At 39.4% G+C, this 25,582-nt stretch overlaps 2 protein-coding genes across 3 annotated transcripts; one reads left to right on the forward strand and one right to left on the reverse strand.

Annotated features, from left to right (window-relative positions):
• Nucleotides 1–5,266: 5,266 nt before the first annotated feature.
• On the forward strand, nucleotides 5,267–6,433 carry hspb9l (heat shock protein, alpha-crystallin-related, b9-like). Its single transcript, XM_030154281.1, has one exon. The coding sequence runs from the start codon at nucleotides 5,422–5,424 to the stop codon at nucleotides 6,058–6,060; it is 639 nt and encodes a 212-aa protein (XP_030010141.1). The 5' UTR covers nucleotides 5,267–5,421; the 3' UTR covers nucleotides 6,061–6,433.
• Nucleotides 6,434–9,282: 2,849 nt separating this feature from the next.
• On the reverse strand, nucleotides 9,283–24,463 carry fam53c (family with sequence similarity 53 member C). Of its 2 annotated transcripts, none has more exons than XM_030154264.1 (5): nucleotides 24,023–24,463; nucleotides 20,179–20,524; nucleotides 17,395–17,452; nucleotides 16,142–17,124; nucleotides 9,283–13,710 (listed from the first exon to the last, which is right to left on the reverse strand). In XM_030154264.1, the coding sequence occupies exons 3-5, from the start codon at nucleotides 17,399–17,401 to the stop codon at nucleotides 13,423–13,425; spliced, it is 1,278 nt and encodes a 425-aa protein (XP_030010124.1). In that variant the 5' UTR covers nucleotides 17,402–17,452; nucleotides 20,179–20,524; nucleotides 24,023–24,463; the 3' UTR covers nucleotides 9,283–13,422. The 2 variants fall into 2 exon arrangements, with proteins under 2 accessions (XP_030010124.1, XP_030010123.1); XM_030154263.1 differs by having other exon boundaries at nucleotides 23,931–24,463.
• Between the last annotated feature and the right edge of the window lie 1,119 nt (nucleotides 24,464–25,582).

The following is a 25,582-nucleotide window of genomic DNA, read 5'->3' on the forward strand; positions in this document are numbered from 1 at the left end:
GCGGCTTTTTGGAGCCTGAAAGAACCCAGAGAATCTGGATAATAGCTGGGACCGGTGAGTGCTCCGTAGCGGCCGTAATGCAGCCGGTGGACCGGGAACACGGATCGCAGACAGCCGCCATGGCCGGAAACTCCGTAGACACGTCACGGCGCACATCTGCGTCACATGGAGGTCTTCCAGCGCTACCGTCACTTCCTCAGGCCTTATTTGGGTGTTTTCCTGTCAGACTGCTGATCTGCCTGCAGTTCAGGGCAGAAACCAGATAATGACAAGCAGCTGCAGTTTGAACCCTGCGCAAAATATAGGCGAAGGATCCAGAGTGAAATGATCCCTGCTATTATATCAGTTTGCAACATCAGATCCGCACCGATGCAGGGGGTTTCCTTCCAGTCTTTCCATTGTGCCTTTGCAGCTACTAAAGTGAAGAAAGAGAAAAACAACGAGAATCATTGTAGATTTTCTAGAAATAAACTTTTATGTAGTCAGGGTCGCTGTGCATCTTTTTATTTCATGCTTAAATATAATAATATATATCTAAAATTATGCAAAATACAGTGTTAATTGTCAAATGAGAACAATGAAACCATTACAACATATAAACCCTTCACTAATCTAGAGGTACAGCAGTTTAATGTTGTATTTGATCAACGTGTCCATTGCTGTACTTGAGTAGAGTTTCAGTATTCAGTGTCTGTATTAATATGTGACTTTCCCTACATTCCTTTATGCAAATATCATGTCCTGTCAAATCCTTACTTTTTCAAAAAAGACTTTAGATTTGATGCATTGAAGGTGCATTATCAGTTATTTTTATTTTGCATCATGGTGCATTTTCACAACATCATAATTGATTTTCATCTCAAACAGATGAAACAGTTCTTGCACATCAAACTATTTATGCACAAAGCTAAAACTAAAACTCATGAACAAATGGAAACTATAAAAGCTCCAATCTTCAGTTCTGTAACGGCTCATGAATATCCAGAATGGCTTTGATTTTGTGGTGCAGAATAAACCCAAATATTCTGTAAAGCCAGCTCTGCATACAAAATAGAATATGAGTGGAACTTTTAATGTTCTTTGTTTTATTAGAGAAAAAATATTGCACACATTGTTTGTCTGCAAGTCCTTAAATGCAATGTGTCTTGCAAAGGCAATTAGTTTCAGTAATAAAAATAGCATGCTGCCCAAGTGGCTGTTAATATTTAAAGAAACAAAGATGCAAAATATTATTTGTTGTTATTTGGTATCATGTGTACCTAAATAAAAAACCCCAAACCTTAAACTAGTCAATCAGAATGTCGCAAGATTAAAACAGTGAATAAACAAATAAATACATACATACATACATACATACATACATACATACATACATACATACATAAATAGAGGCTGAACCAGGAAAAGCATCAAAAAATAATGTTGCTGCCATGTCCTGTTGTCTGTGTTCATGTTGCTTCGAACTGGTTTAAACTATGAAACATAATATATGTTAACAAGTGATTATTTTGTTAAACTTGTGTCTCTCTGTTTGTTTTTAATTTACTTTGCAATGAAGGAAAGATCTAAAAGCCACGAGTCAAATCACTGTTTTTCAGTTTCATGTTTTTGCTCTTTGACTCAGCGGTTACAGGGTTTGACCAGCAGATGTCACTATTTATCAAAAGATCAAATCCATGTCAGATCCATACACTGTCTGTTAATAGTCGTATACTGTATACTACATACAACATACTGCATAGATGTGTATATACAGGATATTACATGTAATATTTTATACAGTACAGTATATTAAATACATTACTACAGTTTCCTACATTGTCACGTGTCTGTGAAACTTCTCACCGTGGATCCAATATCACTGGTCTGTAAGCAAAATGTTTCCAGAATAAAGGTGTGAAACTTTACCAACATTTAATCACTAATAAAGAAGAATTAAGTTAAAAATGATGTAGTTTCCAAGAAGCAGTCTTGGATCAAAATGTGAAATTCTGAGAATTAATGAGAGAATGGGTTTTACTCCAAATGAACGTTTGTCTCAGAGCTTCTAGATCTACTTCAAAACATCGTCTTCACACATGATACATTCACTTTACAGGTTCTATCTAATGGAACATTTATAATTCTACTGCATAAATGTACATACACCAATATATAGTGCAATAACATTTCATTACATTGAAAACGTCAGCCAACCAGCACTTTTCTCATTTGTTTTCCAATTCATCTTATTAAACGATGTAAGACTTAACACAGTTAATCTCTGAGGCAGATAATTCCTGAAAAAAATGTAGCCAGTGTAACCTGTCAGTTGCTCACATAGATTTGCATTATACTTTTACTTAGTAATTTCAGTTTCATGTCAAACTAAGATTTGATGAGATTGTTTGTATTAATTGTCAGTGATGGTCTCTACCAGGCAGCATCAGATTCTTATTGGCTCTTTTTTATATTTCAAACTGCAAGAACATGGTGTGTTTTTACTCCAAATAATCATTCTGGAAGCTGGATTAAAGCATTTCCTACCACAGTAGTTTTATGTTCTTGCAAGTATAGTTAATTGTCTTCTCTGTAGCTCATGGATGTTTTTGTCTACATTTCCTCTGGTATATATCCAAATTTAATGTGTCTAAGTAGCAGTGGTAAACAAATTTTCATGGGGCATCAAGAGTTGGACAATGTTTTTTCAGAGTGTTGAGAGATGGGAGTATTAAAACAATACAACAAAAGACACAAACTTACTTAATAATTTAATTCAATATTACCTTTATCAAGTAATATTTAAGTGCTCTTAATGCTAAGCAAGTATTAATAGTAAAATGAAATATTCCAGTACAAGCACAATTCCTGCATGGTAAACAACTGCTAAGATCTGGAGGAGCAGAAGAATAAAGTAACTTTTAATCACTTTTGGTCAATTAACGTCCCTTGAAAATCTTGACTTGCTAAACAGTGAATACCAGTCCAAACTCCAGCTCAGCAGGTGGCAGTATTGCACTTATCATGCTATTTGTGACCGGCCATTATACAGAAGAAGAACATGATCATAATGCATTGTGGGATGCAGTGTATCATGCATACAGTGCTCAGGGAAATACTAAGACACTTGGCTGGAGCTGTATACAATTCTAGACAAATTGGGATATTATGTAAAATGTAAATAAAAACAGATTGCAATGATTTTCAAATCTCTTAAAGGTAAATGTATTTAAGTATAATGTAATGTTTTTCAACAGCTGACTGGTTATTGAACCCATGGTGAGAAGCCTCAGGGACAAGGAACTATGCAGGACACTGTGTAAATACTGCACTGTATGCTGCTGTAGAAAACAACATGTAGTATCCAGTATATATTTATGAAATATGTAGCTTGTAGTATTCATGATGTGATTCCGCACAGCCACTGTAATCATATAGTATAGTTGATATTCCAGTAAATGGCGGCACCTGCTGGTCAAACCCTGTAACTGCTGTGTCAAAGAGTAAAAAAAAAAGTTTGAAAAACTGCATTAAACATGTAACAAGAAATGATGTACAGTGTATCTACAAATGAAATGATCAGACAAAACATGATATACTACATACTATGATGAAATATATGTTTATTCTGAGCAAGTGTTGATCTGCCTTTTTAATATTGTCCTAACATTTTCTTGTTTGGGCTTGTGATAGTTTGTAACTTTGTCCTAGAAGAATATTTAGAGGTGTCAAAATATTATTTATAACAGACAGAACAGACTGTCTGATACTTCATTCATATGCAGGCCTATTTATAGAAATAACTCCCCCAAACGTCACATGGTGCGTTTAGGAGTCATTCAGAGTGAAGGACCGTATGTTTTAGAGATGAGATGATGACAAATCTGTAAGAAACATTCAAGATGACACACCTGAGCTGTGATTGGCTGAGGACAGATAAAGCTGGGCTGTGGTAAACGGATAATGATGATTCACTAACAGGACCGGCTGATCTGCTCTACCATCATGTATCAGAATTTAACCTGTGAGCTGAAGGTTTTTATCAAGAAACACATCAACAGTTAAAATAATCAATCAATCAATCAATCAATCAATCAATCAATATAAGGAGGGTTTATGGGAGGAATAAAACTCACAACTTACAGAAGATCAACTGTTGTCAAATGCCATGTAATTTAATGTAATCTGTTCACTTTTAGTGGATTTATGAGAATGTATCTGCTTTGAGCTGTGTCTGTTCTGATAATTATATGAGAAGATGTGATCATGAGAAGAAACTCTGTACTTTATGATTTTGTAAATATGATAAAAATATATATTTGAGTAAAAATTTTATATAAACAGTTAAACCATAAAGTTGGAAATAATTTTGTATTCAGATACATACTTCTTTATATTCCTATTTACACACATTACCTTTGACCAGGTACACTGATTATATACTGAGTCTTATTTACACTTATCTATAAATCCCATTGTTATAATCATTTCATGAGAAGAGGTAAAAGTATGTTATTCCAACTTTGTGAGCAACAGTGTATGAGAAAAAACAAAAGAAATATGAGAATAGATTTAATTATCAGAAAAGATCTCAAACTATGCAAGAAGAGTTGGGAAATCTGAAAAAAAAATTCTAAATGATAAAGGGTTTTTGTGAATACGAGAAAAAATATCATGGATGTGAGAAAAGTGAAGAAGTTGGAGATATAAGAGATTTTATAAATACAAGAAAAGCTGACAACTTTGATAGACAGAAGTCATGAAAATGAGAAAAGGCGTCAGAAATATGAGAAAAATGATGTAAATAAGAGAAAAGATTTCATAAATATGAGTGATTTTACAACTATGAAAAGGATTTTCATGATTGTAAAATGTAATTATTGATGTAATTATTTGACTGTTAATATTTTGACTTCAACATGACTGTCATGCATTTTATCTTGAAGCTGAACAACTTTATTGTTTTGTTTTTTTTTTTCTTGTTGTTGTGTGCTGATTTTCTTCTTATTAGTGCAACGTTGTGGGTCACAGAATCAGATGAGTGTCTTCATAAACACAGAGATGTGAGTGTGAGTTCAGCTGCTGCTTTGAGACCATGACGAGTTCTGCTGCAGAAATAGAACAAAGCTGAGATGTGTCGGCATGTGTCGGTATGTGAGGCGGCAGGAACCCACTGCATTTAGATTGTGACACACACACACACACACACACACACACACACACACACACACACACTCTGCTGGAACTTTCCACCGGTCTGAGTTTGTATATAAGCAGCAGGCAGATCCTCACACAGACAGACGAACAGACAGACACTGAAGCTGCTGATCTGAACCACAACCAGGACCAGACCCCTAACTGAACCAGGACCAATCCATCACCTGAATCAGGACCAGACCTCCAACTGAACCAGACCTCCAGAGTCAGAGATCCACAGTTAGAATGTTGTGTCCCAGCGTCTTCCAGCCCTCCTCCGTCTCCATGAGGCCCTTCCTGGACTTCCACTGGCCAATCCGCAGCCTGTGGCCTGAGACCCGGCCGCTGTTCTTCCAAATCGAACAGGAGATGCTCCGCCACCTGCAGGAGATGAAGCAGAACATGGAGTACATGGAGAGGCTGCACCAGAAGATCTTTGATGAGATTGACCACTCCTCCTCAGGGGTCTTCAGGCCCATCGCCTTCCAGGACACAGGGCTGGATGGTGGTAACTTCGCCCTCAGCCTGGACACGGTGGAGTTCGCCCCAGAGGAACTGTCAGTCAAACAGGTGGGCAGGAAGCTGAGGGTCAGCGGGAAGACGGAGAAGAAGCAGGATGACGGGAAGGGGTCGTACTCGTACCGGTGTCAGGAGTTCAGGCAGGAGTTCGACCTGCCCTCCGGCGTGGACCCTGAGACCGTTACCTGCTCATTGGTAGGCGGTCGGCTGCAGATCCAGGCGCCACGTGACAGAGCACTGAGTGATGGGAAGGAGAGGGTGGTGCCCATCAACGTCACATCAGCTCCGGCACTCACCTCCACCTGTCGGGGGGCGGAGTCAAGCAGCCCCTCCCCCTCAGAGAGCAGCACTGCTGAGAAAAACTGAACTGACGACAGAGTGATGCATCTCATCTCCACAAATCTCTGATGTCTGTGTTTCAGGGAACAGGCTGGTTTTCTTTTCTGCCAGTTTGACTGTTTGGAATAAATATGGAACTGTTTCTTGTCCTGTTTCATATTTTTCATGACTACTTTTCTTCGATGAGCCATAACAGAATGAAGATGGCAACACTGGATTTATTTTAAAAAAAAACAACCTGTAAAAGTATAAAATCCATTCTCAAATGAAGGTCTCATGTATGAATCAGTGCCTGAAAACATATATCCTTTGTTTTTTTAGTAATGTGCTGCATGGTTGTAATATTTACTAACACATGTGCCTGAGTATCTTGAAAATAAAAAATAACTCTTCTCTTGTATTATTGTCTTGTCTTGGAATTATATTGTTTCAGGTCATATTTTGGAAAAACTTTCTTGTAATGCCTTCCTGAGCAGTGCTGGTGTTCAGCTGTTCACATTATTCACATATCACATAGTTTGACCAAAGCAGTTGTTCATACAGGACAGGACAGACCCCAACAAACTAAATGTGGAACATGTTACCAATGAGACATCAACTTACATTTAGATGCAAGTGATAATTTATAACTTCTATAAAATAAACAGTCAAAAATAAGGGTATATTTTATCTCTCTCTCTCTCTCTCTCTCTCTCCTCTCTATACATATATAATAATATATAATTATATATATAATATATATAATATATAATATATAATATATAATATATATATATATATATATATATATATATATGTACTTCAAATAACTTGGCATTTTCTCTTATGAGGAAAGATGTAAGAATGCGAAAAATATGTATGAGTAAAGATTCTATAAGGACACTGTTGCCCATGAAGTTGGAATAATTTTTGTTTTTAGACACATTCCTGTTTTATTCCTATTGATTACCTTTAACCAGTTACACCAGTGTTTTTCAACCTTGGGGTTGGGACCCCACGTGGGGTCGCCTGGAATTTCTAGTAATTGATTAAAAAAAAAAAGCTTGATTAGAAAAAACAAAATATATATATATGTATATATATATATATATATATATATATATATATATATATATATATATATATATATATATATATGGTGATTTGACAGAGACAATCCCAATACATAAAAGACATGACAAACTCTGAAGCTGAAACTGAAGCAGTGTGGTACTGTTTATCTTTCAAATGTTCATTGTGGTCAGTTTCAGATGCTGTAGCTCTTTCATAATTCATAGTTTGAGTTCTTGTTTGTTCAGTATTAATTGTCAGCCTTGTAAATCCAAGCTGGACTGACTGTACATATCCTGACCAAGGAAAATCAAATTCTCACTTTGTGCAGTAATCTACACCTGGAATTTCTGCCTCCGTCCATAATAATATACATTATATAGACTAAATGTCATCTAAAATTAACGTTTATTTGCAACATAGTATAGAAAACTATTTTAGTTTTAGCAAAAAAAAAAAAAAAAAAGGCTCTGTTTTGAATGTCTGGGGTCACCAGATATTTGTGATGTTAAAATGGGGTCACGAGCCAAAAAAGGTTGGGAACCACTGAGTTACACTTTATCTATGAAGAATTAGTTGGTTTATTACGATTAGAAGAGATACAAATATTTTATTCCCCCTCACCATGTCTGCCTCCAGGTATCTCTGGTTCTGGAGGTGCTCATTGACTCCATCTTGCCAAGTGGGTTGTTTGTAGTTCTTTTCTCTCTGCTCTTGTCCACTCATACCCAACCAGTTGATGCAGATGCCCCCCAGCCTGGAGCCTGGTTTCATTTGATGTTTTTGTCTTCTGTAAAACACATTATTCCTCTTTACTGTCACGTTTGACTTGCTCTGGAGGATTTGCTGGGTCTCCTCTCCATATAGTCTTTTCAAAGCCTTTATCTGAATTTGCAAAGTGCCTCGAGATATGAATAAAAACTGTATTGGATTTTTAACCCTTTATCGGGCAAGTGACTATTTTTGGTCATTTCCACACATATTTCGAGACAGTGACAACAACAGTTACAGTGAGGACAGTGAAGCAACAATCTCAGGTCAAATGGTGTCTACAGGGTCTGTAAGGTCCACCTCTGCATGAACAGTGAGTGTACCTGCTTTGTTAGGTACCATGAAGTAATGGTACTAATGCAGGGAATGATGTTCAAAGGGAGAATGTGGATGTGGACAGGGGTCTGGATCAGCACTTATGTTGTTCTAAAATACATGTTCCTTTTGCATTCCATGTGTTTTCTTAGATTTTTTATATTTACTTCCAGGATTTTTTTTTTTTTTTTTGACACTTATGGGTAAGGAACCAAATATGGTAACTTCATGGACCTTGATATTCTATGACAATAAAAAATGTTGAAAAGATTCACAAAAGTAATAAAGTCTTATGTCCTGCAATAACACACTAAAAGTTGAAATGTTGAGTTTCAGAGTATTTCTATGAGTGTCCTATAAAGGGTTAAACAGGCAGCTAACCAAATCTGAAACTGTGAAATGCATCCTGGGAGTTGTAGTTGACTTTTCTCCCTCTACGATCACTGACTTCTACCTTTTCATCACAGGAGTATATGCTAAGAAGACAAAAGAAGACAGAAAAGAAGACAATAAACACACCAGTTTTTCACCTTTCTTTGTAAAATAATTCTCAATAAACTTAATTTATTCACAAACTGCTTTTCAAATTTCCATGTCATCATTTTTTTTAAAACACATACAATAAAAAACATTTCTAAAAGACAGGAGATGTCCGAGTTTCTCTGCTAACTTTGTACACGACTGCTCGTCCCTCCATCATGAAGCCTCTTTGAACATGTTTTCAGACACAGTGCGTTCATGTGGACACCTCAGATCAGAAATATGAAGAAAAAACAGCAAAAAAGAAAGAACAGAAGGACTAAAGAGTTAACAGCTACAGTACACAGTTCCTTTTCTTCTCCATTAGGTTCCTTTTTTCTGTTTTACTTTACAGAATAATAGAATATGTTCAGTTAAGGCTTATGCTGAGTGTTATGGACCAATCGACAAACAACCAGAGTGAGTGTTTAGTGGATAAAAAAAAGAACAGAAAACATGATTTAATTATGGACAGTGAGTGTTTCTGGGAGGTCTGACCCTTCAGTGACACAAATTCTGAAAAATTCAGATTCTCCACTCTCAGATTCCACAATTATTTTCATATAATCTTTTATGCACCTTAACTTTTTTGTATTTTTTTGACAATATCTCTGGTTTAGTGCCTTCAGGATTGAAATGAAACAACCACATTTACTACGTTTACATGCACACTGTTGTTCTGAATATGATAATATTCTTAAATGTGAAGAGTAAATCATTGTTTTTTGTTAGACTGACTGATATGTTTTTTCAGGGTTGATACGATAATTAAACAAACTGAAAACCAACATCTGAAATCAATATGGATTTGTAGTAAAAACAGAATTCTGTGTCAATTTCTTCAATAACTCATCAATAATAGGAGCTGGGTGACAAAATGATAATAATTAGCACAATATAATTCAATAACATTTTTCATTTTTGTCTTCTTGTGTCTTTTATGAATCATTTTAAACCAGAGAAGCATCCTTTATTTTTTCATCTTTACATCACTTTTCTTGTTAGATTTTCTCCAGTTTTCATTTTGGTATATTTTATTAATATCTTAACCTTATTTAGCTTTAGTATTTAGCTTTAGCTTATTTAGCTTTCCATTAAGAAGCCAAAAATCAACCTTTAAACTTACAGACACAAACATTTGACTGTTACTGTGATAATTTAACGACTGATATGAACTTTTTTTAGCCGTGTCATCCACATCCAGAGTGAAATCATCTGGTAACCTTTGAGTTCTATATGCTTTCCACTGAAGACAGTTCGAAACACTGATAACAAACTGCCTTGAATTCATATAGACAGAAAATAAAGACAACTGACTGTGATTCGCCCATAATCCTAAAGAAAGAAACTGAGATTTAGTTTTTTGACCATATCACTCAGCTCTTTATAGATGTGTTAGGTCATCATTAATCAGACTATGTACAACTACATGTAAAATGCTGAATAAGAGCAAAAACATGATTATTCTGTGCATGTAAACGTAGCTGATGTCTGCATTTTGATTGTCTTCTTTAAGTTTTTTTTAAATATTTATCTTAATTGTTTTTTTGGCAGCATAATCATTTCCTTTAAACATTTTATTACCCAGTTTACAGAATCTCAAATGTCAAAATATGATCAATTTCATTCTCCAATATTAAACCAACTATCTTTGGATTTTGAACTGATGTTCGAGAAAAAAATCCCCCCCAAAAAACAAACAAACAATCAAACAAAAAAAACATTTCAATGCATTAAATTCCATAAATTTCGACATACTCAGTAATCATTTCATTTCAACATTAAACATTTGGCTGTGGATAAGATCTATGTCTGCCATTAGTTTGACCCTCAGACTGAAGATGAAGATGGACGATGTGATGTAGAACCAAAATAGGTGTGGTTACCGAACCCGTTTTTTTTTATTTTTTTTATTTTTTATATATCATCAAGAGATGTGAAAACAATGATATTACCATTTGGAAAAATTTTGGTAACACTGAAAGTGTAGTTTGTTACTCATTCCCCTGGTTATAACACTGAGAGGGGCGGAGCTTATGAAAGGGCCAGGTGATGAAGATAATCAGATCCTCCTCATGTAGTTTTTATAAAATTTTTGTATGTAACTTAGTTGATTTTGCTGCATTTTTTACATCATATTTGTTTAGTTACATTTTTTTTACACCCTTTTGTCACCTTGCATTTTGTGTGTTTTAGATATTTTGGATTCATCTTGTTACAATTTTTGGTTTAGATAATTTAACATTGTTGCTGCTTTGGTGTTGTTTTTCATCTCATCTGTCAAATAATTCCACAGCTAATTATCTGGATTCATCAGCTTTCACTTGCGTTGACACTTATGATTGGCATTAAGAATTATTGATATCAACTGATGAAACCATTTGGATAATGATGACACTTTTGGTTGCATCATCCAGTATTGTATGCATTTTGAATATTCCAGCTACACATTCAGGTGTCACTACATCCATCTTTATACACAGTCTGTGGATCGATCGGTCAGATTCCAGATGGTCAGGTGTGAATGTGGGCAAATCACATCGGGACTGAAACAGGTCACATGATCTCTCAGACATACACACACACACACACACACACACACACACACACACGCAAACACATACGCAGAGTGAGGGGTTTGCAGTGACAGGAATGTGTCAACACTCAGGTGAACAACAGCATCAGTGGCTACTTGCCCTCAGTGAGGCATGATGGGAAAGCACCACACGTCGACAGTCCCCTGAATGCATCACCACACTTATTACATGATTGTGTCATGGGCATTGTGAGGGTTTATGTTAAACTAAAATGCAATGTCTTTTACTGTCATGTCTTCAGCATAGGTCGCGTGTGTAGTCGAGTCTAATCATGAACTACTGATGGAGATATTTCATTACTCATTGATTTCAATGGGTAATGAATAGTACAGGCACCGATAATATATAGTTATATACAGTTTGATCTGTTGGACCTTTTGCCTTTTCTCTCGGTTCTAATATCAGCTTTTCTACTTCCATAAACTTCCTGGTTCTACTGCAGGTAAAACACAGACTGACCTCATGCAAACAGACCACTAGTCCACCAACACAGAACCTGGGTTGTAGTGGTTTGAGAACCTAGTTCTAAACCGTTCGGGGCATTTAAATGAAATTGGAAAACAGGTTGAGCAGCACAAACCAAATAATACCAGGTTTACTGTTTGTCTGAAGTATGAGTCATTCTCATCTTCTACAGATTAGAAGGAAAGGATGGAAATTACAATGTAGAAAGGAAACCAGTGGGAAAATTTTTTGCTCATGTACTGCTGTTATGTGGTCATTTATTATCTGAGTTTTAACTCAGATCAGATGAGTCAAGGTGAAGATATGCAAGTACATTCAAAGCTCTCGTCTGTATTACTGTGGAAAACGCACCGGTTCAGATTATGTAGAGTTTCATGACCCACAATTCTCTGTTCTGCTCTAAATGACTTTGACAGAGCTGTAACTGTTTAAAAGTTTCATTTTTTAAACTGATTACTTTAATGTTCAATAATACAGATTTATTTACTACTTTGACTCTGACATTCAGTCCAACAGTTTCTAATAAAGTGAAAGATGATTAATTTCAGACGAACATAATGTGTTCTGTCAACGTTTCACAATGAGGGTCAGGGATGGCTAATCTGCTTTTTCTCCTCTAATGTTATTAAACTGGCCTCTACAGACCGACTATTGATCAATGTCTACACTAGAGGTACTGAGGTTAAATAAGTCCTGAATGGAACTGGTTCAAGAACAACAACTAATGTGGTTGGAAATAACTGTGTGAAAACTCTTTAACTCTTTCTGTGGATCCGCGTGTTCATGGATGCGTGTGTTTGTGTGGTGATGCTTCAGGTGAGCTCTGTGACGGTGTCAGTCCATCGGCCTGCACAGCGTTTCACCAGGACTCTGTGCGGTGGAAGACGCCTGGACTCCGGTTGACAGACTCCTCGGCGGTCCGATGTCAGCTTGTCTCAAGTTTAAGGTGGAATGCGAACAATCAGATCTGGATTCAGGAGCCAAAAACAAATGCAGCCATATTCTCATTAATGAAATTTTGAAACTCTCACATTAGAAAAGGTTATGGGAACCACCTTCAATTTGGCACATGTTTTTCTTGCTTACTTTGAGTTTTGCCCTGTTCAAAAAACACTCAAATGTTTGGGAATGCACCAAATTTACCAAAGAATAAAAGATAGGCAACATCAAGATCCTGATCTCGTAATTATGAGAAAAATGAAGCCTAAGATTCTTCATGTCAACCTAGTATAATTTTATTGATTTTTAAAAGACTGATTTAGAATGATTTAGAGCTTATTTTGTTCTTGTGGTGCTATGCAAAGTCTGGTTCACATTGGCCTAACGTTTTATGGCAACACGGCTCCAGACTTCCATCCGGACAAGCAAACCACCGAGGAGTCATCTCAGTGCCAGCGACCAGAGTTGCTCTAAACGATCCAAACCGCATTTCAAAATTTACAAAGCATCTGGAGAGACGTTAGCGGCGAGTCCGTCAGTGTAGTCACATCATCACTGTTGTCGTCAATCAGCTTCGTTTTCCCCCAGCTCGTCCAATGAGAGGAGAGGAGGTGTTGTTCCTGAGAGCGTGCTGATTGGTGGCAGGGAGGCCCAGAGTGTGGAGTGGGCGGGACTTAGAGAATTGAAAAGAACCCTAAATTAAAACAGAGAACAGCCTTCATTTACAAACACGTCAGTTTTCCTCTATTAAGTTCAGGTCCAGTTCTGTACAGTCTCGTTCAAACACGGCCTGCTGCGCTGCCTCGCGCTCGGCCACCTCCTCCTCCCCATCATCATCATCATCCTCACGGCACTCTTCGTCGCTCTCGCTCAGCGGTCCGATGCTGGTCCGGCCCAGACACTCGGCTGGAGAGCAGGAGCCCCGGAAGTCACCCATGAAGGGCTCCATGCCCATACAGATGTCACCGCCGCAGGCCAGCCTGCCGCCGCGCTCCAGACACTGAGGGTCAATACTGCGGGTCTGTAGGATGAAGAGAGGGTCAGAGGTCAGCTGGGTTAACATTAGTTACTCACCCAAAAAACATAATGACAAGGCAAAACAACGTAAAAAGGGTGATCAAAAATGAACCTTTAAATTTTGACATTTACCACGGTAATTACCAGTGTTGACTGAAAGGAACATTTTTTTTGTTGCAGTCCAATGTCAGTCTTAACCATTTGTTGGAAAATAACCCAGAATTACAAAAATTTAAATTAGAATTAAAAGTTAAACTCTGTTTTCCAGCTCTTTGGCGTTCAAACCCCAAAATACATTGCTTCCCTGATCCAGCCCTACAGCTCAACTCGTAGCTTGAGGTCTTCAGGACAGCACCTGCTGATGGTTCCACGGACCTGTTTTAGCATACGCGGTGACAGGTCTTTTAAAGCTGTGGCACCACGTCTATGGAATGACCTGCCTCTACACCTACGGTCCATGGACTCTGTAGAGAGCTTTAAGAAACACCTCAAAACCCTCCTGTTCAAAAAGGCTTTTTAGTCTCCCACCTGACCCAGGACCACCACAGACTGATTACACTCTATGTATTCATCATAACGTACTCCATGTGTCATCCCCCCCCCGCCCCCCAGTCTCTCTATATCTCTATCGCTCTCTCTTTTCTCCTCCTTTACTCTCTCTCTCTCTCTTTAACCCCAACTGGTCAAGGCAGACAGCCATCCTTCAGGAGTCTGGGTCTGCTCGAGGTTTCTGCCCGTTAAAGGGAAGTTTTTCCTCGCCACTGTCACCAATCACAAGTGTTTGCTCCTGAAGGATTCTGTTGGGTCTCTGTAAACTTAATTTGATTCTGATTTGAATTGATAAAGCACTTTGTGACTCTGTCTGTGAAAAGTGCTCTATAAATAAAATTTACTTTACTTACTTAACTTACAAAATTTTATTAAAACATAGCTGAAGCTAATCAGTTCTTTAAACTAAAATTACTTAAGCACCTTACCTGAAAGACAGCAAAACTAATAAAAACATGCTTAATTGTTCTGGTGTCATTTAAGGTCTCTGGGAAAATCTATTAAATACTACAATACCCATGAGCCTCAGCTGTCACTTCCACAGAGAGAAGCCATCAAATTGTTTCTACAGAGTAACTTTTTTGCTTCAGCCCACTTTTGCTGTGTTTCCACTATGTGGTATTGGCTCGACTCAGCCTTTTTGCGTTTCCATTACGAAAAAGGACCTGGAATCTGGTACCCAGTACTAGTTTTTTGGTATCACCTCCGCCGAGGTTCCAGGACTGGGGAACAGATACTAAAAGGTGACATGTAAACACTGCAGACCACTGACTGGTCAAAGAGTTGTCTCTGTGACCCGCCGTTTTACAAAAAACAGATGCGAAAGTTGACAGTAAATATAGCAGTAGGTTATGCTGTGTTCCAGGCAACCCGTAACTCGTGTTTTTCCAACCCTCTACCAGTGAGAAGTCACTGGAATGGCAGTCAAACCTGTGACTTCCCATCCATGAACTCGTACTAGATCGATGTACTCTCAGTTCCGAGTTCTGACGTCACGTAGCAATGGCAGCCCCTATGGATACGGTGTTTATGCAAATTGTTTATCAAAACAAGGTATTGCTCTGACATTATTTATCTGCAAATGTTCTGCATAATCAGCAGCTACTCCAGCATTAGCTTGTTTTCAGTCCATTGAATGAACAAGAAAAGCACTCAGAGAGCGCAGACCTCCGCCAAGACAGATCTGTACAAATACATATCCAAATATATAAATAACTTAACATAAAAGGTAGAACAGCTTCTCTTGCCTTATGCGCCATTTTTCCTCCTCTGTTTCCCTAAAATAAGCAAAGAACAAGCACCTTTGGCGATAGAAATGATTGTAAATGAGCATAAAATATGGTCCACCATGCTGGTTTGTTTACATCTAGCTACTACAATTCCTTGCGCTCAGGCAGTTTGGCGTGACTTGCCTGGAACGTTACAAAGTCATGACTCGTGATTTGAAGTCGTGACTTATGAGCTCAAAAAAATGGCCTGGAACGCATCATTAATCCACATGATGACAGCCCGCAAAACTACACCATGGTTTATCGAGGAGGTTCAGATATAAAAATTCAGCATGAGCTCAACGAGACAACACGCAATGAGCGAGTTTATCAGCAACTCTGAGCAGACGACACAGAAGTAACACGCCACATCGCTACGACGTCCAGGTACTGTAAAGTCGCCAGTATCCTGTGATGGAAACGGTCTCCAGGAATAGGATCTGGTACCCGAGCCGAGTCGGTTCCATGTAGTGGAAACGTGGCATATATCTGGTCTATAATTCAACTGCTCTGTATAACAATATAAAGCTCTGAGATTCAGTGTTTTGTGGTGAAATGTATCCTGGGAGGTGCAGTCTAACATACTTCTTAGCTTCTACTCTTTGTGACTCACTGTACCTGTGTCATCTTGGTGAAGTCGAGGACGGGTCGTGCGCAGGGTCGGTCGTGGTCACGGCGTCTCTTCAGACCCGGTTTGAGCAGCAGCAGGTCACATGGTTGCGAGTGGCATCGTGGGAGCTGTGGTGGCAGGCTGCGGCGCAGGGACGATGGCGTGCTGCAGGCGGAGGAGGGCGAGGCGGGCACGGGCACCGCCCCAGCAGCAGTGGGGCAGCTGGGAGGAGGGACCACCGCCTGGCTCGGCACCGGAGGAGGAGGCAGGAAGGAGGCAGAGGCGGTCGAGTCTCTGATGAGCACAGGAGAGAGGGAGAATCGCCGCTGGGGAGGAGGGGGCGGATGCAGCGGAGAGGGCGATGAGGAGCAGGATGACGGCGAGGGGAAGAAGCAGCAGCAGGCTCCGCCCCCCGCCGCCGCCTCACTGGGGTCCCAGGGGAAGCTCCAGGGCAACGGTGAGTCTGGAGACAGCGCCAGGCTGAAGAAGGTGGGGCTGGACGACGAATGCAGGGATGAGTTCAGTGATGAGCTGGGGGCACGCAGGGGACATGCTCCGCCCCCCGCTGCTCCTGCTCCCATCGCCACTCCTCCTCCCGCCACCGCCACACCCCCTCCTGCCACCCCGCCTCCGGCTCCTCCGTGACACTGCTGCCGGCTGACGGGGGTCCAGACCCGAGAGGCGCTTGGCCGCCATGTGTAGCGGCAGCGTGACAGGTCCTCAGGCACCGACAGCGAGCGACAGTGGCGCTTTGGCGGGGGAGGGGGAGGCGGTGGGGGTCCGGGGCCTCCGCCAGGCGGAGCCGCCGCTCCAGGGAGGGACAGCTCGGACGCGGAAGTGCTGGGCACCAGGGGCTGAGGGGCAGGGCCGTCCTCCTGCAGGTGACCATCAGGGGGAACCAGAGGAACTGGACCCGGAGGGAAACTTGAGCTCAGTAACCCCCCCTGCAGGCCGGACTTAGAGGGAGGGCACAGCTGCCAGTAACTGCTCTCTGATTGGACACAGAGGAAACACAAACATGTCAGTGAGCCATTTGAATGCATTCTAAAACTCTAATCATCATCGGATTTCTGGAGCTATCAAATTATTTAAGTGATTATGTAAACATACTGTGATTCACGTTATCAGACATTTTGCTCATATCATCAGTTCAATGGTCAGTTTACATATAAAAGAAAAGTACATTTTAGAATTGGAACAGGGAATCAATAAGAGACAGAATCAATAAAATTCAAAAGGACCCTCTCATTGTTTCACTCACCAGGCATCAAGCCATCTGGGTTCCAGCACTCTGCGAGGGTTTTGGGGTCCAGCAGGGACTAGAAGAGAGCAAACTGAGATAAACACAGCTACAAAGCTTCTTACTTCACAATAATACAATGTTAAAAAGCTGCACAACCTCATGTACATACATACATACAACAATATAACTTTTTAAAGTCAGCATGAGGGATGCATATATAATGTTTGTCATAATGACAAACATTATTGTTTATTACTGTGACTATGTGTTATAACTAATTGCTGTTCCATAAATTTGAAGAATGAGTTTGGGTTCACTCAGTGACTTGTCTGTATTATAAAAACTTCTTATTACATTGAAAAAGTGGGGAATAATAGCCAAAAAAAAAAGAGCCCCCCCACCCCGAAAATATAATTGACAGAATCAGTTAGGATCAAATTGATATTTTTGAGACTGCCTAATTAAGCGTATTGGTCCGGGATGTCACAGCTCATGTATCCTTAGATTACATGACGATGCTTCAATTGCAAGTTCTTGTGGCCTTGTCGATTGTATGTTTGATCTTTGTTAACTTTAATCTTTAAAATAAAGGTTTAAAAAAAAAAAAAAAGACAGTGCTTCAATGTTACCTCAGTGTAACTCTAGACTCTAATGAAGGAGGATATAAGCCCAGTGCTTTAGTGTCCTCTAATGGCCAAGACTGGAACTGCAGCCTCAGCAGGTTGTTAACTGAAGTGCAACTTCCCCTCATTCTGAGACAAACACCAAACACCGCATGAATCTGAAAGCGCTACAAAGTCAGAGAGATGCTTCCAGAGGTGAGGAGGAGCTGAATGTCCAGCTGTGATGCAGGGGTTTCCCCTACATTGTACACTTTAGATACAGCACCCCAACCAGTATATGCACCACCTAAACCAAATTGGTGTAAAATTGATGTGATAAGCACTGAAACTCACCAAAATGACTTTTCATAGATCCCCAGTAGACTTGTTTTGCAAAATGTTTAGATTTTGGGGGAATTACATTTTTTTTTACAAAGATATGGTCAAAAAATTATATGGACAAAATTATAGGACTTTACATATGTTAATTTAAAAAAACATAAAAATTTCTTTGTAAGAATGACTGCAACCACAGAACCTAAACATCGTGGGTAGTTCAAGGACATCAGGAAAGAGATTCCTAAACTTCTGAACTAAAGTGACCTAGAGCCCTCACACCAAACAGACTCAGCAACAGTAAGTCTGTGTCTCCAGTAATCCATCCCATTGTGTTAAAATGACTTTGACATGTTATTTCAGATCCAGTGTGAAGATATAACAGCATCAGTTCCTGATGGAACATGAACAGTTCTTGTCAAACCACCTTCAAACTAAAGGACAGGTGGACCACATACAGATGACAGATTTCTTTTAATGTGAACTCCATAAGAGGAACCTCAAACCTATGATGCTACATTAGTATCAGGGTGTTTACAGCTGGATGTGGTGTGTTGAGGGTACATGTGGAGAATTTTGTGTTTCATTTCCATGAGTTACATATGTCACTTTATATCTCTAAAAGCATGAAAGCATGGATGTGTATTATTAATTTTTTTTTAATCTGTTTTCCCTACCAATGGAGTTGCAGAATATCTGCCATTTATGACACTATCGCATTTAGATTAATTCTAAAAATCAGTATCAAGACCATCAGTCAAAATAAAATGACTGAAATTGTCACAGATCTCATGATTGCACTTCATCTTCAGTAGACTTGAGCAAGTTTTGTTTTTAGCTCTTTGGATGTTGTGGATGCTTCTAATCACATCTGTAACAATAAAATGGTCCAAAATTATGTTGAATTATGCATTTTAATTGACAAACGCAACATTGTCTTGCAAAAGGACCTCCAGACTCCAGAACCATGCACGTCCATCAAACCATGCTAGTCCAACAAAAACAGCACCAAAATCCTCCTGCATTTTGACATAGTTTTTGAATGAAATTTGCTTGGTGTCAGTTTTATACAACAATGGGGGAAGGCTACGTGATCATGAGAAAGTAAGGATCTAAACATGAGATCCACCAAAATGAAAATGACTGAAATAAACTAAACTTATAGTGTGTCTACAAAGTACCTTTTCAATTTAAACATTTATTACTAACACATAGGATGAGATATGTTAATCAGATTTGTTCTATGTACTCAGTGGTTATCAGAGCATTGAATCATATTGTGGTATCATGTACAATCGAATCATTGGTCTATTTTACTTCAATTACTACATATGTTCCCCTTGACATATGTCATATGCCACTGAATATGTGTCACCACAACTGGATGACCTTCAACCAACCATCATTTTCCAGGTAGATGGTGCACCACCACATTGGGGATTGCATGCTGGTGGGTTCCTAAATCAAACATTTCCAGCCCGGTGGATTGGAAGGGATGGTCCAATTCCCTGGACACCTCCTTCGCCTGATACCACTCCCCTGGATTTATTTCTATGGGATTATGTTAAAGATATTGTGTATTGAAGATATGGGACATCAACAACCTGAAGCAAAAGATCACTGATGCCACTGACTCCATCAACGAGGCTACGATACAGCCAACATGGCAAGAAATCCAGTACCATCTTTGTGTCCTTCGTACAACTAATGCTCATATAGAGGTGTATTAAATGAGGAAAAAATACTTCAATATCTTTCCAAAGTTTTGTCTATTCATTTACTTTTACAATAAATGTGTTAAATTGTAAAGACACTTTTTGGACACCCTGTATTTGGTCTTTATGTGACTGTGGATGGGACTCACCAGGTCGAAGTCCCCCGGCTGAGCAGGGTGGCCTTCCAGTCTCTGGGTCCTCAGAGTCTCCAACAGGAGCGTGACCACAGCATGGTGACCACAGGAGGCGGGGCCAACGGGGGAGATGGGGGAGGGGGGAGGGGAGGAGAAGGCAGGGTCAAAGAATGGGGAGGAAAGGGGAGGAGGAGGAAGAGGAGGAGGGAGGGGAGAGCCACGCCCGTCTGTCGGTCTGTCTGTCTGTCTGTAAGGGGAGGGGCTTAGGGCCAAGACTCCTCCTCCTCACCACCTCAGGGCCAGGTAGCCCCACCCACTCTTACAAGGACATTGTTGGTCAGATGATTCCCCGACAGCTCACCTGGAAAAGACAGAGGTGACGTCAGTCATTAGATATGACAATTGGTCATTCTGACAACGACGCAATCACAAATAAAAATCAATAGTAAAAGTCCCACAGCACAACAATTATCACAGAAAAAAAACAGTACCATGGTTTTAGAGAACATTTAACAATGTTGTTAAATTTCTGAAATTAAAAAAAAATTAATTTCATTACTAATAGGCTTTTTTTTTTTCCTCTTATGTTACCGAGACTGTTTACATATTTTCAATTAACATGGCCAAAATATGTACTACTTATGCAACTGTATTCTGTATTTAGGAAACAGAATGTTACAATCTCGAGTTTGAATAATCAGTTTGATCAGTTCTTATATGATGATAGAATGATTGACAAAATTCATCATCGAAAGCGGCCAATGGTTAATATCAGGCTTTTCAACTGCAAATACTGAATCTGAGGAAAAATTTGATTTTGGTTTTCAAATAAAAAAGGTTTCACTAATTTTTATTGATTAGTTTTTATATTCAATTTCATGCTGAACTGTTTTGACTTTAATGTTCAGTGATTCAGATATTTGCACATTAATTTGACTAAACTTGACATTTAGTTTAGTAGCTTTCCAGACTTAAATCCAAACATGACCATTTATGGACATTATATGATGCTTATTAAACTAACAAAGCCACTGGTGTCTGATGAGTTGTGATGTTGACAACATTGAGGGAATCACATTTCTGTAGATGAACATGAACATAACGAGGCCGTTTACAACATTGACATGGTTTATGGTGTTGCTGATGTAGGCCACTTTTTAATTTGACAGTTTGTCATAATGACAAATATTGGTTTAGCCGTACCAGATGACAAGAAACGGACCCAACGGTAACTGTCCTGATACTGAAACCGGAGTTGACGACTGTCATTCACGTAACTGCAATTCGCAATGATATTGTCTAGTTTGTTAACTTCATGCCACCACTGCAACACGAATATAATATTTTTTTAAATTATATATCCACACACCTTATGAAGAAGAGCCATTTTTCAGCATCAAGATTTGAACATTTGAAGTTAAATACATTTGTGTGCACGATATATTGTATGTAGGATATAAAAAAATAAAATACATAAATAAAATATATACAGTCTCTTGCTGAAATATCAGACCAAAGTACCACAAAACAGGCCTTGGTACTAAATCAATACTAAACTCATAGCAGAGGAAGAATAAGTCGCACAAAGACGATGTCATAAGAGTGTCTGTTAAAAGATGTGGAGAAACAATGTGGAAATTATGATAAAATAGTCTATTTAGGTTTGAGTAGGTAGGATCCAGTTAGGTTGACAAAATATTTAAGAAAGAAAGGGTTACTGCAATCCCAAACAACTGTAATATGAAGATTATGTACAAATTGTATTGTTTTAATGTAATTTTTGTAGTTTCCAGGTTACAGCAGCAAGTACTCTAACAGACAAACTAATGAGCCCAATATGTATTAATTTTGACATTGTACTCATTTCTAGGTTTGGGTTTAGAGATAGCTAAGATTTCACCAATATGTTATTTAAAGCTGATGAAGGCAACATTAAAATAAATCACTACATTCAGATTTGTGAAATGTTCTGACCATCAAGCAGTTTAAAACCACAAATAATGGTCTTTCGTATTGATTTGTTGTTGAATAAAAACTCCAATTGCATTCTGTGCAAATTCAGTTCTTATTCCCCAAGATCAAAGCACTGACACATTTTTAAGCAATGCTTCTGAAAACATAAATAAAGTATCAATATAAATACAGAAAACAAACAAAATAAGAACTAAATCATGAACTCAGGCGGTGGTGTGGGTTTATCTTGTCACTTCTCTTGGTTATTTTTGTCTTTTTATGTCTTACTAATTATAACTATTTAAAGCCATGAATAACAGACTGTTGTTTTCAGCCTGCAATTGGGACCAAAAATCACTCTTTTAGGTTTATAATAAATAACTATTTGACATCAATGACTGATGAACATTTTCATCAAATTGATGGCAAACTGCAGATCAAGACTGTAATTAAAATATTGTAATGTCATCTTTTGGCCAGACAACCTTAGTTGACAACACAACTGTTGTTAATATAATGTGAGTTAACAGTAAAAGATTCACATGGCATCTTTTCAATGCCTGTAGTGTTTTCCTTATTTTGTTCGACAACAGCTAAAATCAGAAAAACATTAAGATGACAGTGTATAAAAATGCCAACCTTAGCACTAAAGATGCTAATATTGAGATGAGAATATTTCCCATTTTTTCTAAATGAATGCTTTAAACACTCAACTATCAACAATAATTTCCTGTCTATCAGTTAATCAATATATTATTTCGCCTCAGATCTGCAGATTTTAGCTCCTAAAAAGAGGTCAGAGGCCACACATGGTTTAAGCTGTGGTAATAGTTGATTTATTTTTGCCTTAATGAGACTCAGGCCAACACGTGGCTTGTTGTGGTTAAATAAAGGCGGTGTTTCGGTGTTTATGACGGACTGTCTCCCGTGGTGGAGGCCGGTGAACAGAGCCGCCTCTCCGGCTGAGGCCGCGGGGCATCTCCGGCGGCTGCTAGCATGTGGCTAACAGCTTGTTTTCAATGAGAGACGCTAACGCGGCAAAGAATGGAGCTTCTTGAACTGAGTGTGGAACAAATGAGAAAATAATCTCAAGAACATTGACAATAGCTTCGTGTAGTGAAATAACGAAAAATCGTAAATGCAGCCGGTTACATCACTGAGCTAACACCTGAACTGCTAGCCTGCTATAAATAATATGTCATCTCGTTAATACTGTCAAGGTCGGCACAATAAAAGCACACATTTTGGTCGTTTCAATAAAACTGCTGACAGAGTCTGTGTTTCCCCGACAGCGGCACAGTCTGCCAGGGCTCTGGTTGCTTTATTTGGCAGGTGTTCGGGGCTAATGGAGAGCTACACTGACCGGCCGCCCGGCTGCATCCAGGGGCAGCCGCTAGCTAGCGGCAGCTAACTGACCTGCCCAGCCTCAGCTAGCAGCGTTAGCTCGCCGCATTAGCATGCCGCGTTAGCTCACCGCGTTAGCACAACGCGTTAGCTAGCTGCGGTGATTTCACAAACAAACCCAGGGAATAACAGACAGGCGTTAATTTATCGTCACGTCTCCAGATTACCGCTGACTCAGGGTACTTCTGGGGAAGCCAAAATGTCTCACAGATTGATTAATGTTGAATGAATATAGGGTAATAATATTAATATTAGCGGCGGCGGTGATGAACGCCTGCCGGCCTGTGAGCTCCCAAAGCGGCGTGTGAGGAGGAAAACACGGCGGGATGCTGCGGGATGGATCCGCCAGACAGACAGGGAACCACAAACAGATGGTCCTTCTAGCCCTTCGCAGGCAGTGACAGGCTTACCTTGTCGGACAGCTCCTCCGGGTATAGGGGTGAAGCAGCGGGCTGGCGCACAGCAGCGGTGTATTGACCCAGTATTATTAAAGAGCACCTACCGCTCCGCCTGCCGCTCCGCCGCCGCTGCCTCTGCCGCTGCCAGGACCGAACCGACCACAATGAAATAAATGCTGGATTTAACCGCACTGAAGCTGCACCGCTGGGTCCGGAACGTACCTAAACGCTGGCTCCGAGTACTGTCCAGTGTGTCCTTCTTAATAAACCATAATAATACAGATCCGTGCGTGCACACGCCCGTGAGCGATAGGCATTCATAAATAACATTTACGGTGCCAGGCAGGAGGAGGAGGGGCGGTGCTTCAGCTCATCACCGAGCAGCGGCACCTGCTATTTATTTACATCAAATATTACATTTATCACACCAATCATCCCACCAACACCATCTGAGAAATAACACCCAGTTTTAATAAATATCACAGAAATAAATCACAAAGTGTTGGAATTAGCTCTTAGTAGCAGAGGATGCTGGGATTTGTAGTTGAGAGGCGGATCGGTGCAGCTTGTTTACATCAGCTGCTGGTCTGCGGTCTGATCCGCCTGTCCGCTCAGTAATCTGTCGCTGCTCACTCTAGATCTATTTCTTTATAAACACGATGGGATCAGAGCAGTTGAGCTTCATTTAAAGGTTAAACAAAACCATTAATGTATTCTTGTCACTGATGCTCCTCAGACAGGCTGCAGTAGCAACACCACGTGGACGGAGGAAACACCTTCATGTTCTGTCGACCCACGAGCTTGAACATGACCTCACATGAAACATGAAGACAACATGTTTCATGTTTTGTCTGGTCAGCTTAATTTCATTTGTACAGTCCTGGTATTGTTTTAACTTCCTGGACTGCCATTTTCTACCTTGTACATTTTTGATATACCCTGCTATTGGTCATTTGGACACTCACACTTCAGTTCAGTTTCATCCAGCCCTGTCTGTTTTACAGATGAGAACCAGATTTTTTTTCCTCTGACGTCAGTCATTTCTGCACTTATTTGTCCCCAGAGCAGCACTCACCATAAATATCTTTTTCACCATTGAACAAAAAGTTGAGGGCATAATTTTGGGACTGATTATGAGCTAAAATAAGTACATAATATGATGAATCAGGTTCATGTAAAAACAAATTTAATTGTGGTACAAAAGTTGCATCCAGAGTTACATCCACAAATGCCACTTTAAACTTCACTGAACCACAAGTAAACCTAATGGTGACTGTGGTCAGATGGGTTGACTCTTTGCTCATAGAAATCTGGGAAGGATCATCGGTCAACCAAAATCTAAACTGTGTACAAACCAATCAGTATCTAGGTTGTTTTTGTAAGAAATGGATACTGCATGCTTAAGGCCAAAGATAAAGACGCTGTAGAAATGTTTCATATTGAGTCCAACTTCCTATTCAAAAGTAAAGCAAAAGTTAAAACAGAATTTAAATTAGTCAATGAAAATAACTGACCTTATAAATACAGAATAAGATTGCCAGTTGTGACTTTTTACTTTTAAAAACTAAAATTATTTAAACCTAAGCTCTGAGGCAGTAATAATACTTACATGAAAAGGTGTAATAGAATAAGACTTCTTTTGGGAAAAGCTATCATTAATTACA

The sequence above is a fragment of the Sphaeramia orbicularis genome, chromosome 14 (genome assembly GCF_902148855.1).
Source record: "Sphaeramia orbicularis chromosome 14, fSphaOr1.1, whole genome shotgun sequence".
In the NCBI taxonomy this organism is placed as follows: Eukaryota; Metazoa; Chordata; class Actinopteri; order Kurtiformes; family Apogonidae; genus Sphaeramia; species Sphaeramia orbicularis.

Coding starts and splice junctions, on each gene's coding strand:
- hspb9l (XM_030154281.1), top strand. CDS start 5,422: ATGTTGTGTCCCAGCGTCTTCCAGCCCTCCTCCGTCTCCATGAGGCCC.
- fam53c (XM_030154264.1), bottom strand. Junction 13,711..16,141: donor ACTTCACCAAGATGACACAG/GTACAGTGAGTC, acceptor TTCATCCTACAG/ACCCGCAGTATTGACCCTCA.